Genomic DNA, 14,835 nt, shown 5'->3' with positions numbered 1-14,835 from the left:
TAGACTTAATCTTAACCACTGGCAATGCTCTGGGCAACCCTCCAGACCACCGTTCTTCGCCTGCCAAGCCATTACAGAAGGGAAAGACCATATGCAAATCAGGCTTGGCCCCACCCCAAAGGGGGCAGTCCAGCCCGAACTGCTAGGCCACATCCCCTCTGCACGAGACCACAAGCATCCCCAAACATGTTTCGCCCTTGTTGGGGCTCATCAGTGAGGAGTAGCTTGGGTCTCTAGGCCCAGCAGGCACGGGACCCACGTCTGGGCATACCCGTCCCACTCGGGGTGACATAGCAAAAACCAAGAGGTGATGGCTGGAAGGTTTAGACTTAATCTTAACCACTGGCAATGCTCTGGGCAACCCTCCAGACCACCGTTCTTCGCCTGCCAAGCCATTACAGAAGGGAAAGACCATATGCAAATCAGGCTTGGCCAGTGGTTAAGATTAATTCTAAACCTTCCAGCCATCACCTCTTTGTTTTTGCTATGTCACCCCGAGTGGGACGGGTATGCCCAGACGTGGGTCCCGTGCCTGCTGGACCTAGAGACCCAAGCTACTCCTCACTGATGAGCCCCAACAAGGGCGAAACATGTTTGGGGATGCTTGTGGTCTCGTGCAGAAGGGATGTGGCCTAGCAGTTCGGGCTGGACTGCCCCTTTTGGGGTGGGGCCAAGCCTGATTTGCATATGGTCTTTCCCTTCTGTAATGGCTTGGCAGGCGAAGAACGGTGGTCTGGAGGGTTGCCCAGAGCATTGCCAGTGGTTAAGATTAATTCTAAACCTTCCAGCCATCACCTCTTTGTTTTTGCTATGTCACCCCGAGTGGGACGGGTATGCCCAGACGTGGGTCCCGTGCCTGCTGGACCTAGAGACCCAAGCTACTCCTCACTGATGAGCCCCAACAAGGGCGAAACATGTTTGGGGATGCTTGTGGTCTCGTGCAGAAGGGATGTGGCCTAGCAGTTCGGGCTGGACTGCCCCTTTTGGGGTGGGGCCAAGCCTGATTTGCATATGGTCTTTCCCTTCTGTAATGGCTTGGCAGGCGAAGAACGGTGGTCTGGAGGGATGCCCAGAGCATTGCCAGTGGTTAAGATTAATTCTAAACCTTCCAGCCATCACCTCTTTGTTTTTGCTATGTCACCCCGAGTGGGACGGGTATGCCTAGACGTGGGTCCCGTGCCTGCTGGACCTAGAGACCCAAGCTACTCCTCACTGATGAGCCCCAACAAGGGCGAAACATGTTTGGGGATGCTTGTGGTCTCGTGCAGAAGGGATGTGGCCTAGCAGTTCGGGCTGGACTGCCCCTTTTGGGGTGGGGCCAAGCCTGATTTGCATATGGTCTTTCCCTTCTGTAATGGCTTGGCAGGCGAAGAACGGTGGTCTGGAGGGTTGCCCAGAGCATTGCCAGTGGTTAAGATTAATTCTAAACCTTCCAGCCATCACCTCTTTGTTTTTGCTATGTCACCCCGAGTGGGACGGGTATGCCCAGACGTGGGTCCCGTGCCTGCTGGACCTAGAGACCCAAGCTACTCCTCACTGATGAGCCCCAACAAGGGCGAAACATGTTTGGGGATGCTTGTGGTCTCGTGCAGAAGGGATGTGGCCTAGCAGTTCGGGCTGGACTGCCCCTTTTGGGGTGGGGCCAAGCCTGATTTGCATATGGTCTTTCCCTTCTGTAATGGCTTGGCAGGCGAAGAACGGTGGTCTGGAGGGTTGCCCAGAGCATTGCCAGTGGTTAAGATTAATTCTAAACCTTCCAGCCATCACCTCTTTGTTTTTGCTATGTCACCCCGAGTGGGACGGGTATGCCCAGACGTGGGTCCCGTGCCTGCTGGACCTAGAGACCCAAGCTACTCCTCACTGATGAGCCCCAACAAGGGCGAAACATGTTTGGGGATGCTTGTGGTCTCGTGCAGAAGGGATGTGGCCTAGCAGTTCAGGCTGGACTGCCCCTTTTGGGGTGGGGCCAAGCCTGATTTGCATATGGTCTTTCCCTTCTGTAATGGCTTGGCAGGCGAAGAACGGTGGTCTGGAGGGTTGCCCAGAGCATTGCCAGTGGTTAAGATTAATTCTAAACCTTCCAGCCATCACCTCTTTGTTTTTGCTATGTCACCCCGAGTGGGACGGGTATGCCCAGACGTGGGTCCCGTGCCTGCTGGACCTAGAGACCCAAGCTACTCCTCACTGATGAGCCCCAACAAGGGCGAAACATGTTTGGGGATGCTTGTGGTCTCGTGCAGAAGGGATGTGGCCTAGCAGTTCGGGCTGGACTGCCCCTTTTGGGGTGGGGCCAAGCCTGATTTGCATATGGTCTTTCCCTTCTGTAATGGCTTGGCAGGCGAAGAACGGTGGTCTGGAGGGTTGCCCAGAGCATTGCCAGTGGTTAAGATTAATTCTAAACCTTCCAGCCATCACCTCTTTGTTTTTGCACAGAGAAGATCAGGCCTCAATTTCCAAGTGGGGGGCTGCTTGGTCTGCAGAGAAATAGTATAGCCATCAACACAAGCCCCCCCTGACCCAGAGAAGCTTCATCATTGCCATGTGTGCAGATGGAGTTAATATGAGCAAACATGCAAGACTAGGTTAGAGACACAGAACACCCTGGAATCACTGGTGGGAGTCGATGGTCACGAAGAACATGTCAACAGGATCTAGATGATTGATGGAGCATGGCTCGGGAACCTGTGGCTCGCCTGATGTTTTGGACTGCGACTCCCAGGATCCCTCGCCATCGAGTATGCTGGCTGGGGTTCATGGGAGGAGTTGTCCTTCACATCTGGAGAATTGAGGTTGCAGACCTTTGTTATAGAGTGACTCCTAAAGGGTACCCTCCACCATGTAGCACATAACCTCAAGATCAAGACAAGACCAGTACAGACCAAAAGAAGCCGAACCGAGGTGTGGCACTCTCTTTATAAGCCAATTGATCATCAAAACATATCTTAAACAGGTTTGGGAATTGAGGCAACGCTCTTGAGATAACACCTCTTCCTTAACGAGAAACACATATTCAAGGTGCAGACCGACCACCAATGACTTTTTAACCTCTTTTTGGAGGTGAACAGGCTATTTGGCCCTAGGAACTGGCGTGGACTCACCTCAACCCTACCATGAGGCCAATTTCGGGGAATCTTACCGAGCGATGGATTCCTGTCCTGATGTTGGGTATCCTTCTTTGAGACGTTCCCCTTTACGGAATCACAGGCTAACAGCGCCATTAGGCCCCAGTACAAGGAAAGGGCAGCACATATAGCGACGGCGTAGCTAATGGCCGCTGAGATCAACATTTGTAGCCACATCATTCTGAATGCAGCAATCAGGCGGACCAGATAGGAATCCTTGCTGAACCCAGGCTAAGATGGCTTCCAGGCAGATTTATCGGCTATCGTCCAGTTCTTAGTGCTGCAATGGGGTATTCAGCAATGATGGCATTTTTTATTTTATTTATTTATTTTTATTTATTTGGATTCGTATAGCACACATCTGCCCGGGGGCATCGTGGCGCTGAAAGTAGTCTTACTTGTTACATAACATACATGGTGCATGGATTACAACGGGCATAGCATAGGTACATACAGTTGTCATATACAGTAGAGGAGCAGGAGGGAGGAAAGGGTTAGTTGAACAAGGTGGTTTTGAGTAGTCTACGGAAATCATGGTATGATTTTTCGTTCCTAAGTGTAGTGGGGAGTGCGTTCCAGTTTTTGGGTGCTAGGTGTTGGAAGCTGGACCCTCCGGCTTTGCTTCTTTTGAATGTGGGTACATAGGTCTGGTGTATTCCACCTTTCCGGAATGTTCTTCCGCTATGGATGAAGTAGAAAGACGGAAGCTCCGGAAGAACTAGCAGATGGACGCGAGTGTCCTGAATGCCATCAAGAGGCAGCACCCCAAAATCTCTTGGCGCGTCAGAATGTAGCTGGGGGAAATGGATGGGGGCGCTCCCGCGTCATTGGTTCTCCGGAGACTCTATGTTCTCATGTGAGTGGTATGAAAGCCTCAGTGGTTAATTGGTGGGACAGTTCTAAAGAAATCCCGTTGGAACGGCCATCAGGAATCTAAGGAGTTAAAGGGGTAAAACTAGCCTCGGGCAATTCCTTCTTCTAAGCCGTGGCAAGGGGGACCTAGCACAATGAAGGGCCTACTTATGAAGATGGGTGGTAGCTGCCTGGCAATAAGCCCACTACCACCAAGTAGACCACTACCCCCCGCTATGTAGACCAGCAGTACTGAGCGTATCTTCCTGCTAGCCAGCCAGAGCGGAGTGGGCGTGACCTTATTAGCATGGGGCCATTGCTCAGGGTGATCCGGCACCACCCACATTCCCACCCATACTGTGGGGTCAGGATGGTGGTTTGCACAGCCAGCTGAATAGAGAACTCCCCAATTTTTGACCCGCTGGAAGCAATTTAACTCGAAGACCTGTGGCACACCGGCCATAGGCCCCTTCCTGACTGGGGCATTTCTGCCTGGCGGCCCATGGAACCACTAATCGGTAATAGCCAGGCAGGTGGTAAAAAGAGCTGTGTAGCTCTTTTTACCGCCTGCTCAGGTGAAGCAGGATTCCCACTTGTTACCCTTACCTTCAGGGATTACCACCTGCTGGGAAGAATGACCACTCTTCAGAGAGGAGTGTATCCCTTATTGTCCCCAGTGATTGGGATTGGTCATTCAGGTGCTAGTCATATGAAACATAATAATACTAGTAGTGTTTTATGCTAGACTCCTCCAGCTTCTAAGCGCTGCAGCAAGAGCTGGGGTTATTACCCAATTGAACGGCACTAAGTTCATCCTTACAAAGGGATGCAGGGCGCGGCCGCCATGCTGGGATTCAAATCTGTGTCCAGCATGTTGATTACCGGTGTCTGGGGCAAGCGCTTAACTCACCAAGCTATTTCACAGGTTTAAATTCTGCACCCTGGTGACTGTTCCATAACTTGCTTTTTTCTTTTTTATAACATCTTTTGTAGTCCCTGAAATGGGCCAAAGTTCACTATGTAGATGAAGTAATGAATTACAGAATCAGTGAAGCGCGCCATCATTGAAGAATGACCAAAGGATATTTTTATATTCCCTGAGGAATAGTCTTTATTTTGCGTACTACTCTATAGCGCCTGCTACTTCCGGGTTAGCAGGCACTAGAGGAATACTCGAGGTACTTGTATAAAATAAATAACTCCTTGTTTCACGCATACTTCTCAGGAGGATAGATCGGGAGGATAGCTCAGGGGCAACGTGCTCACCTTAGAAACAAGATGACACGGAGCAACACAGGTTCGATCCCCAGGTCCGCACTTAGAAACCTCTGGGTATTAAGCGCGTTATAAATAACCTATCATATCATACTTATCCAGAACATACCTGCTGAATATCAATATATAGTTCAGACGTATAGACGCCGTCCAATATTTCCATTTCTTCTTCCTCTTCTTTCCTCCACTTCTGGTTTTGCAAACTCTGGATATTGTGCATGCATTTCTGTATAGTGTCCTCAATAAGCAAGATAAAAACAGAATTACTGTGGATGGAACCCACCGTAAAAACCTTAACAGGTTAAAATCCATTGTCTATGAACGCCCACCCCCGCCTCCCACCCCCTCCCCTCCACCCCACTCCCCGCACTACCTCCATTGTGGATTACACGTTCAAACTGAGGCACATACATTTTCGGTCAGCATTGGTACAACTCTACTGATACCTTAAAAATGCAGCCATCTATGAGTAGTGAATAGGTTTCGTGTTGCATATGCACCGTCTAGGGTTATGTGCTAATACTGCAGGACTCCACACATGTTCCAACTTCCAATCCTTAACATTAAAGCCTCTACTTGATCCCACCAACAGGACAACCTTATGATTGCGAGAGCTTGCAGGACACTCATCACCAGGGATAAAGAAATCTACTACACAACAACCATCAGGGAAGCACCCAACAGGAGGAGAGTGATATTTAAGCCATGAAATACCGCATCAATCCCTGCCAGACCCTGTAATACATAACTTAAAATATCACCATCAAAACCTTTTACGGAGAAAAGATAAGGCAACACATTGACAGCTCCAAGCACACCACGCAACGTATCAAGTTGGACTGAAATCATGGAAATTAATCTAAAAGATCGGACCAACGCAATAGCAGTCCTCAAGCCCACCAACTACAAAGCCCACTGTGGTGGCCTAATCAAGGACAGGTATTTATTCTCTTTATACACACAGCTTCTCTATCTTGCCTTGTCAATGCTATGTTGCTTTCACAAGCATTCAAATCATTGTGGTAGTCACCTGTGTGATGGATGGGTTGTTGAATGCACAGCCAAGTTCAGGGTCTTTCCAGGGAGCGCAGTGCAGCCGTGCTGCTCGGTGGCTCGCCGCACTCAGAATGCAAGGCTTGAAGTCTGCGCTGCGTGTCTCAAGTCAGGAACTCATGAGACCTCCGCTGGACTTCCGTGAGGTGCTTTACTCTACATACCACCTTCCTGGAAAACTTTAGTTACTCCATCACGTAGTCAGTGTGTCTTCCTGGTCTTCTTCTTTCTCTTTGCGGTCAACTGTTCCCTGCATGTTCTTCTTGTGGTGTTGCACTCTTTTCTGTGGATCTCTCTTGTCTCACACCGCTCCTCTTTGGACTGGCTTCCCTTGCGATAATGTCCATTCCTCCTGCTCCACTCCATGTTCAGGTTGCTCTCTCATTGTCGACTTCTCCGTGGTTGAGCACTCCTCTTCAGCTCTCTGTCTGGGATTGCAGGGCTGGGTGTTTTGGTTGTTTCCTTTTCGTATAGCGCCACCCTTTCGCGGTTCCATCCCTTCTCATCTTGGGTGCGCACATGATTTGTCCCTCTCTGCACCACTCTCGCCGGTCTGCTGAATTTGGACCCTGTGATTGGGTCTCTATGAAGTACTTTCATCTTTATCCAGTCATCTTCTTGCACTGTGCCTTGTTGAGGCTTTCTCCTCTCGTCACTGTATCTTTTCATGTTATTTTTGCTTTTCTTCACTCACCGCACCATTTCTTCCATGTCAACAATTTCGTCTTGTCGTGTTTGCTAACCAAGGCGGAACCAGATTGGATGCTGCCGTGCACCCTCTGAGGAGGTAGAGCAGCGCTACATTTGAGACTCCATTGCCGGTAAGACGATGGGCGGCAGCTGCTTCCTTGACTGTGCTATGTGGAACAAGCCCACCTGCGGTAGCCAACTGTGGGGCCCCCTTGATAAACCTGTTGGTGAATTTGACCAACCCATTGGCTTGTGGATGATATAAGGCAGCTTTAATCTGCTGAATATTGTTCTCCTTCATGAACTTTTCCATTTCTCTTGATACAAGTTGAACTCCATTGTTGGTGCTGGCAGACTAAGGGGCATGGACTTTGAATGAACAGGGTTTCACCCTAACTCCTCAGTAATTTAACACAAAAATGGACAAAACACATCTTTGTCTAGTTTATCTGCAACAAAAGCATCTCACTCACTCAGTGGCCTTTGGACGTTTAGGTTATTAGAAAGACACAAGAATAGGGTGATTTTCTTACTAAAACTGCCTACTTGGTGGCTAATACTGGAAATCACTGGTGTGCCGCTTATCTAAAATGAGAAAGGAAAGAGATCTTTATTACAACAAATTGTCCAGTGCTTTTCCAAATGGTCAAAGCTCTAGGCAAGTATTCAACCTGGTCCATCCTAGGCCATTGTCTCCCATGTATGTGAGTACATAAGGAGAAAGAACGTTTTAAAAAAAGATTTAAAAAAGAGAGAAACGCCTATGACATGTGCTCGATAAGCTGTTATGGGTACATAACAATTTAATAGCCCATAGACTTACTGAGTGAACCTAGGGTTACTATGAATTAAAAGAGAAACCCCAGATATAGGAGAATGTTACTTAAGCTCAGCGGGTACCTATGGACTAACACAGCGACATGGAGTAGCAAGTTATCGCGTATTTTCCAAACAATACCCAACTATATGGTGAAAACAGATCACACCAAACCACACTTATGAAGAGGGAGTGCGTTCCTTTACAAAATTAAATCTATTTTGACCTCCACAAGAGCCAACTAACAGGCCAGTGTATAATTATAACTATACGTTTACAAATGGGGACACTAAGGTTTATTCTACGTACGGATCCACAACCCTCCAGAAGAGTTTTTGAGAATTGTGTGTTTCTTTACATAAGGCACTGTACATTTAAGGAACACATCAACTATAGTGCATATCCTTTAGGCAACAGACTAGTGGCTCTGTATTTTGCCCTTCTTTGCTTACAGGTCTCCATCTCGAGCCTTTCCAGTCTATGGCAATAGAAGTGTGGCAACGTATCCCCCACACAGCATCTTTTTCTGGCTATCCAATGTTCCATAGTACAAGATATTTGTGCAGACTGTGCTACAGAAAGTGGTAATATCAACATCTACACCACTGAAACCTGTAGACGGTGGTTGGTACAGATAGGATGCCCAAGTATGCCTACCCATATCTTTGAGTAACTTTTAACTCTCCATACCCTAAGAAACAGTACCTAAGAGCAGAGAGTGAGGTATGTTTTGTCTTCTTCCATTTCCCAATAGGAGTTTTTACCCTAAGTAACATTGTCTTATATTTGGGGTTTCTCTTTTAATCTATAGTAACCCTAGGTTCACTCAGTAAGTCTACGGGCTATTAAATTGTTATGTACCCATAATAGCTTACCGAGAACATGCCATAGGTGTTTCTCTCTTTATTAAATCTTGTTTTAAACTTTCTTTCTCCTTATGTACTCACATACATGGCAGACAGTGGCCTAGGATGGACCAGGTTGAAAACTTGCTTAGAGCTTCGACCATTTGCAAAAGCACTGGACAATTTGTTGTCATAAAGATCTATTTCCTTTATTTTACTGTCTCATTTTATATAAGGGCACTACAGCACTTTCCAGTATTAGCCACCAAGTAGGCATTTTAGTAAGAAAATAAATTGCTCTATCCTTTTGTCTTTCTGATAACCTAAGCCTCCGAAGGCCACTGAGTGATTGCAATGCTTTGTTGCAGATACACTAGACACAGGTGTGTTTCGTCAATTTTTGTGTTAAACTCCATTGTTGGTGACCAGTTCTCTTGGCAATCCTTCTCTTTGGAAAATGTTCATGAGAAACTGAATTGCGGTAGCTGTGGTTATGTTGGATACAAACTCAACTTCTACCCATTTGGATAAATAGTCCACTAGCACTATGCCATACTTGTGTTCATGTTCCATTCGCTCAAGCGGGCCTATGAAGTCCATGCCCAGTTTTCGCCACACCTCTTCTGGCACTTCTGTTGGGTATAGTGGCACTTGTCTGATCTTTAGTCACTTTTCGCTATTTACGCATTCATGATATCTCTCTGTCATTGTCCATATTTCCAAATCCATTCCTGGCCACCAGTGTGATTCCCTCACTCTCCCTCTCGTCATGTTGTTTCTGAGATGACTGGTGTGATGGTTCTCCTCATCACAACTGGTGGCATGACTTGATCACCTCTCATGAGCATCCCTTCGCATTCGAAGATCTCGTCAGTCACTTTCCAATAAGGACGCAACCCTTCTGGGATGCATTTCTTGTCGGGCCACCTTTTCTTGACCCATTCAGTGATTTTTGTTGTCGTGACATCTTTAGCTGCTTCTTCTTTCCAGTGTCCCTTGCTCATTTCAAGGAATTCTCGGCTCGTTACATCAGTGAGTGAAGCGACCACACATTCAGCTCTTAGAAAGCTGGTCTCTGTTTCTTTACACACCGGCAGTCTGGACATACAAACTGCTTGGGCATTTTTCCACCCTGCTATGTGCTGTATTTCATGTGTGTATTCTTGGAGCTTTGCTGCGATGCAAGCATGCCGGGGGGTCAATGTTTGGGTCCCTCCCCGGCTCAGTAAATGAACTAGGGTTTTATGGTCCGTAACGAGTTGAAATATTAACCCTCAGACATATGTGCGAAAATAATCTACTGCCCACGCATATGCCAACATCTTTTTTTCAAGGGTGGAGTCATTTTTTTCCCCCGCTTACGACAGTGCTTTAGTTGCAAATGCAACGATGTGCTCATCATCACCTTTCTTTTGTGTGAGCGTCGCTCCTATTCCATACGCGCCGGCATCAGTGATGATCATGGTTTTCCATTGGGGATTGAATGGTTGCAGACAGGGAGCATGATGCATGATGCCTTCTTTAACTTCTTCGAAAGACTTGGATTATTCTGCATTCCACTGCACTCCGCACCTTTGAGCAATTCTCTCATGGGTGCAGTAGTCTCTGAGAAACTTGGCACACATTTTGTGTAATTTTCAGATAATCCTAGAAACAATCTCAACTCTTCTTTACTATTGGGAGGAAGCGCCCTGCAGTAGATCCTTCTTTGGGCTGATGCCTGCCTTGGATATGGTGCATCCAAGGTACTCTACTTCAGCAGCCAGCAACACACACGTATTATAGCATAGCCACACCCCTGCTTCTTGTAGCTTTGCTAACACCCTGCAAAAGGGCTATATCATGCGTCTCTGTGTCTTCCGCATGCATTCAAAAATCGTCTTGGAAGTATGAAACATTCCCTATATTTTTCCACAGGCAGTCCATCATGCGTTGGAACGCGGAAGCTGCTGAAGACAACCCGGAAGGCCTTCTGGTGAACTGATACGTACCAAATGTTGTTATGAAGGCAGTGAGTGGTCTGGAATCTCTATGTAAGTTGATCTGGTGGCAGGTGTCTCTCATATCTAACTTCGAAAAGACCTTTGCCTCCTTCATCAGCAAAATCAGTTCATTTTTACTTGGTAAAGGATAACTATCCGCCACGACCTCCAGGTTTAGGCTGCGGAGATTGATACAGATCGTAGGTCTTAAGTGTTCTGTTTCTTTATGGGCACTACTGGGCTGAGCCATTCTGACGACTCCACCGTCTCGATGGTCCCTTCTTCTAGCATTTTGTTGAGTTTCTCCTGTAGTGCACTTCTCACCATAGCCGGCACCGATCTCAACCTGTGCTCGACTTGCACAGCTCCTTGTTTTAACTTTATTTTGTGTATATAATTTTTGATTCTGCCGGGTGTGTCTGAAAATAGTTAGGGAAACTCTTCTTTGGTGATGGATGTCCCGCTTTTGTTTATGGACAGGAGGACTTGTCCTTCCACACTAGGGTCCAACCTAATTTGCAGTTTAGCCTGGTCAACCCAGCCTAGTATCGGTGGCCCGTTTTCTGCAAAGTACACCTTGGTTTTTGAGACTCTTCCCTTGAACACCATCACCCTGATGTAGCCTAGGAGTGTCACACAGGTGCCTCCAAAGACCGTAGGATTGAGGTCCGTCTTGTACGCCTCCCCTCTTTCTTTTCCCACCATGCTTTTGTACAAGTTCAAAGGTAGCATTGTTAGGTCTGAACCTGAGTCCGCCATCACCCTTGTTACATGACCGTGCCCTTTAATGGTGCAGTGGGGCTTTTACCTCCGAGTCGTGAGGCTATGAACCATGAAAATGATGGTGCATGCTTCTTCATAAGAGTAGGCCACGTCTCTGCCCTCTTCACTCAATTTCTGCCGCAGTGTTTCTCCCTTTCCAGGTGCACACTGATGCAAAATATCCATACCTTCTACATTTCGAGCATTCTCTATACCTTGCTCGCCATTCTCTGCTGTTGGCTAGATGACTAGTGCTTGCACACCGGTGGCCCTTCAGCGGTTCTCATCTCCCTGCTGCGTCATCTTTGGCATCACGTTGCCCCTTTTCTCTTCTGCCTCTGGACTGTACCCACTGAACCTCCAGTGACTGCAAACTGGTTACCCACTCTTTTCACCTGCAGGACGTCTCCTCTACTGCCCTCGCCATCTGGACGGCTTTGTCCAGTTGTATCTCCTTCTCCAGTATAAACTTATCTTGTACCTTACGGTTGTTCGTGTGCACAATGAGCGTGTCACAGATTCTTTCTTCCGATGTTGCCCCAAAGGCACACAAAGCCGCCAACTCTCTCAACTTGACCGCGTAGTCGTCCACAGGTTCCCGATTTCTACCATAGAACCTGATCCTCTGTAGAACAATATTTTCTTTGCAGGAGAACCTCTTGGCAATTCTTCGCTTAGCTTCCAAATAGGCATCATCGCCTTCTCACGTCGGAGCTTCCGGATTGAGGCCTGCAAAGGTTCTGTGTCCTTCCACTCGCAGCGCATTCAGCAAGAAGGCCTTCTTACCTGCTGCTGGGTCTCCTGTTCCACTCATCGCCTCCAAGTATGTTTGAAACAAAGGTTCCCATTGGAGCCATGGAATGGCTGGCTTGCCTAGAACTTGCAGGAACGGCAGAGGGGGAGTTGCGCCTTGCATCGTGGAGTGTGTGGGCACACTTGGATCCTCGTTGCCAATTATGTTGTGGCCTAATCAAGTTTGGCACACAATCTTGTTGGTGTGGGTACAGGTATTTCTTCTCTTTAAACACACAGCTTCTGTATCCTGCCTTGTCAATGCTTTGTTGCCTTCACAAGCATTCATTTATCTAGTCTTTGTGGTAGTCGTCTGTGTGGCTTTATGGGTTGTTAAATGCACAACCAAGTTCAGGTTCTTTGCAGGGAGCGCTGTGCAGCCGTGTTGCTCGGTGGCTCGGTGCGCTCAGAATGCCGGGCGGGAAGTCTGCGCTGCGCGTCTCGCATCGGGATCTCGCGAGACTGCCCTGGGACTTCCATGAGGTGCTTTACTCCACAACCACATTCTCCTCTTCTCCACTGTGAAGGGTATCAAAAGTGAAGTGCTTATACGTCCTCTCAACGTCATCAATGCATTCCTCACACAAGGCAATTTTCGAGTTGACCTGAAAATGGGTCAGATCTTCCTCCTGCTGAAGAAACCCAGGCCCGACCCGGCTGACCTGGCCAACTATCACCCCACTCTACCCTACACCTGCCCTTCCTTGGAAAAATGATTGATGGGACCGTTAGCACCCTGGTGCATCAAAGGCCAGTCAGTAGAATCTCCTACAGGAATACCGATCTGGTCTCGGTCTTTGGAAGGGTGTCCAAGACCCATGCCTGACTTTGAGGGGGAGAAGTGGGTATGCCATGGGCAAGGATCTCCTTGCCTCTAAGCAAAGCAGGGGGATCGCGAGGCCACACAAGGCAGAGGCCTTACACATGACTCCTGAGTGTGCTACTGTGCCTTTAAGGGACATTGGTTTGGTAGAGTTCAGCACATCTACTGCCCTCTCCACAGGTGTGAAACTACTCAACGTGAGTGAAGCCCCATCCCCAGGAAGCCCACCTCCTTGACTATGCATCTGTGAGTGGGAGAGAACGAGCTGACCTGGAGAGCTCCTTGCTCTTGGGCACTCACCCTCCCTGTCGGTGAGTATCTTTACAAGCTCAGTCCACAGAGACACACAGAGGGAGCAGGTGCACAAAAGTGGTCAGACGGTTTCGGGAATAAAAACACAGGACAAATCAGATTGTAAAAAGTAGGAAGAAACACACCTGCTGGCCAATGTTCAGGGAAATACCATAGAGGGGTTATTATCTCCTCCATATCGATGGGTCTGTCCAGGCCAGAGAGGTGACAGTGGGAATGCAGAGCAAGGGTCTGGGGAGAGGGGAAGAAGGGAGAGGCAAGGAGAAGTTGGAAAGAGGACGTGATTGAGGAGAAAGGTGGACAGGCTCAAAGTTGGAGGATGGGTGCGGGTGTTATGGAGAGAGGAAGTGAAGTTGGGAAAGCAAATGGCAGACTAGAGAGAGGAGATCAAAGTGGAAAGACTAGGAGGAGGGAGCGGAAAGGACAAATGGAGAAGGGCACGAGGGTAAGGAGGAGGTAACCAACAAAGAGAGGAGAAGGAAGAGGGGGCGGGGCAAGAGGCTCGGAAAAGAAAGTGAGAGAGGAGCACAGGCACCCTACGCTAAAGTGGGGTTGGGTGAGAGAGAGGTGGACAGAGCAGTCCAAGAGTAGCAGGAGAAGTCCTTACAGGCACAACAGCCATTGAGGCCTCATGCGAGGAGGCTGTATTGGGGTACACAGAGAGGTCCCCCAGGCAGGGAGGGGAAAGTAACCACTGGGTACACCTCAGAGATCAGCCTAAGTGCCCAAACCCTGGGGGCGATTCTGACATTTGAGCTGGTCATACTTCACTACTCCTCCCCCCCACACCCACATCTCCTGCTGCCAAGTTCTGGGGAGCATGGACACCAGGACCCAAATGAGAGGGTGTCCCAAGGATGATAAGGAACCAGGACAGGATTCAGAGGACTACCATGGTATGGTATGGTATGGTATTGTTTATTTATATAGCGCCTACACACAGGCAAGTGTTTCAAAGCGCTCATGGACACTGGAACTCGAGAAGGAGCTCAGAGGAGGGTGTATACTCCCCAGACTCCGACAGGGGCTTGATGACCTTCTTTGGGTGTCAGAGACCCTTTTCTTGAGATGCCTTCTAGACACTTGGGGCCCGAGAAATTGAATTTTTGCACGGTTCAAAGTGACTTTGCACTGGTGAAAAGTGACTTTGCACTGCCAACACAGTCCCTGATTCATGGAACGGTGCAAAGGGTATTTTTGCAGCGCAAAGTCATTTTGTCCTGCAAAAATGACAACTTGCACTGACTTTGCAGTGCAAAAATATACTTTGCACATTTCCATGAATCAGGGTTTGTGTCTGCAGTACAAAGCCACTTTTCAGCAATGCAAAGTCGCTTTGAACCGTGCAAAAAATTTCATGAATCGGGCCGTTATTGTTTTGTACAGTGTCTTTTCACTTTTTTGGGACTGTGTGGAGTAGCCATTTGGACTTTGTGTTGCATTCATTTTTCTTGGACCAACTGTTGTGTTGTTCTTTTTCTTACCCCCACAAGGCTTCCGTGCCAGAGTC

The 14,835-nt window shown here is 48.2% G+C and overlaps 1 protein-coding gene across 1 annotated transcript in view; it reads right to left on the bottom strand.

Annotated features, from left to right (window-relative positions):
- The window catches only part of EXOC3L4 (exocyst complex component 3 like 4), a 336,215-nt gene that overhangs the window by 229,031 nt on the left and 92,349 nt on the right, over window positions 1-14,835 (bottom strand). The window contains exon 5 of the mRNA XM_069638116.1: window positions 5,359-5,487. Within this exon, the coding sequence (XP_069494217.1) occupies window positions 5,359-5,487 (129 nt within the window). The remainder of the gene's footprint in view (window positions 1-5,358; window positions 5,488-14,835) is intronic.

This window comes from Ambystoma mexicanum, chromosome 14 (genome assembly GCF_040938575.1).
Source record: "Ambystoma mexicanum isolate Mex_15411 chromosome 14, UKY_AmexF1_1, whole genome shotgun sequence".
Taxonomy (NCBI): domain Eukaryota; kingdom Metazoa; phylum Chordata; class Amphibia; order Caudata; family Ambystomatidae; genus Ambystoma; species Ambystoma mexicanum.
Note: the sequence above shows the minus strand (reverse complement) of the source record. Positions and strands in the feature narration are given on the sequence as shown.